This window comes from Bison bison, unplaced genomic scaffold (genome assembly GCF_000754665.1).
Source record: "Bison bison bison isolate TAMUID 2011002044 unplaced genomic scaffold, Bison_UMD1.0 scf7180017864503, whole genome shotgun sequence".
Taxonomy (NCBI): Eukaryota; Metazoa; Chordata; class Mammalia; order Artiodactyla; family Bovidae; genus Bison; species Bison bison.
Window position 1 is genome coordinate 6,249,306 of NW_011495061.1, and position 1,061 is coordinate 6,250,366.

Sequence of the window (1,061 nt, forward strand, 5' to 3'; positions counted from 1 at the left end):
GGGTTGGCGCTCGGCTCGGCTGTGTTCAGCCCTCAACCATCGCCCCTCCCAGAGGGCCGCCTAGGGTCTCCTGCCCGGCCCAGTCCGGGAGGCGCCAGACCCAGCTCCCAGGCATCCCGCTCGCTCATAGGCCCGAGGCGCCGCGCCCGCCCTGGCCAGGCCCGGCGCCGAGAAGGAGGGGCGGAGCCAGCGAGTTCGCGCCAAAATCGCGTAGCCGATCCCTCCCCAGCGGACTACGTCGCGCCCTCCATTTTTTTCAAACCCTAGGCTGGGTGGAGATTGGCGGACTGGGCACTCACGTGGTTAACGGTCGCGGGAAGCCGCGGAACCCGAACCTGCGGCTGGACCTGCGGAGACCCCAGACTCGGCGCCAGGGCCGCCCCGCCTCTGCCGGACAGCCCGCGCAGCCGCCTGCCCCGCCGGCCGCCGCCCAGAGCGTTCCGGAGCCGGCGTTCGCCGCCGCGCAGGCCCGCCGCCGCCGCGGCCCCCGGGCGCGCCTAGTCGCACGTGGCGGACCGCCCCCTGGGCCGGCCGAGCCCTGGACTCCGCGGGCTCTGGTTCTCCGGTCCTCCGCCCGGCCCCAGGGGCGCGATGAGCTTCCTGAGCCGGCAGCAGCCGCCGCCGCCGCGCCGCGCCGCGGCCTCCTGCACCTTGCGGCAGAAGCTGATCTTCTCGCCCTGCAGCGACTGTGAGGAGGAGGAGGAAGAAGAGGAGGAAGAAGGCAGCGGCCACAGCACCGGGGAGGACTCGGCCTTTCAGGAGCCCGACTCGCCTCTGCCTCCCGCGAGGAGCCCCACAGAGCCCGGGCCCGAGCGCCGTCGCTCTCCGGACACAATCCCCGGCAGCCCGGGGGAGCTAGAGGAGGACATGCTGCTGCGGGGCGCCTGCCCCGGCGCGGACGCGGCGGGCGGCGGGGCAGAGGGAGACTCGTGGGAGGAGGAGGGCTTCGGCTCCTCGTCTCCGGTCAAGTCGCCGGCCGCGCCCTACTTTCTGGGCAGCTCGTTCTCTCCAGTGCGCTGCGGAGGCCCGGGGGATGCGTCGCTGCGGGGCTGCGGGGCGCG

At 74.6% G+C, this 1,061-nt stretch overlaps 1 protein-coding gene across 1 annotated transcript in view; it reads left to right on the plus strand.

Annotated features, from left to right (window-relative positions):
- Positions 1-532: 532 nt before the first annotated feature.
- The window catches only part of WEE1 (WEE1 G2 checkpoint kinase), a 14,296-nt gene continuing 13,767 nt past the window's right edge, over positions 533-1,061 (plus strand). Inside the window, exon 1 of the mRNA XM_010829321.1 lies at positions 533-1,061. Coding sequence (XP_010827623.1) covers positions 592-1,061 — 470 coding nt within the window. The 5' untranslated portion in view covers positions 533-591.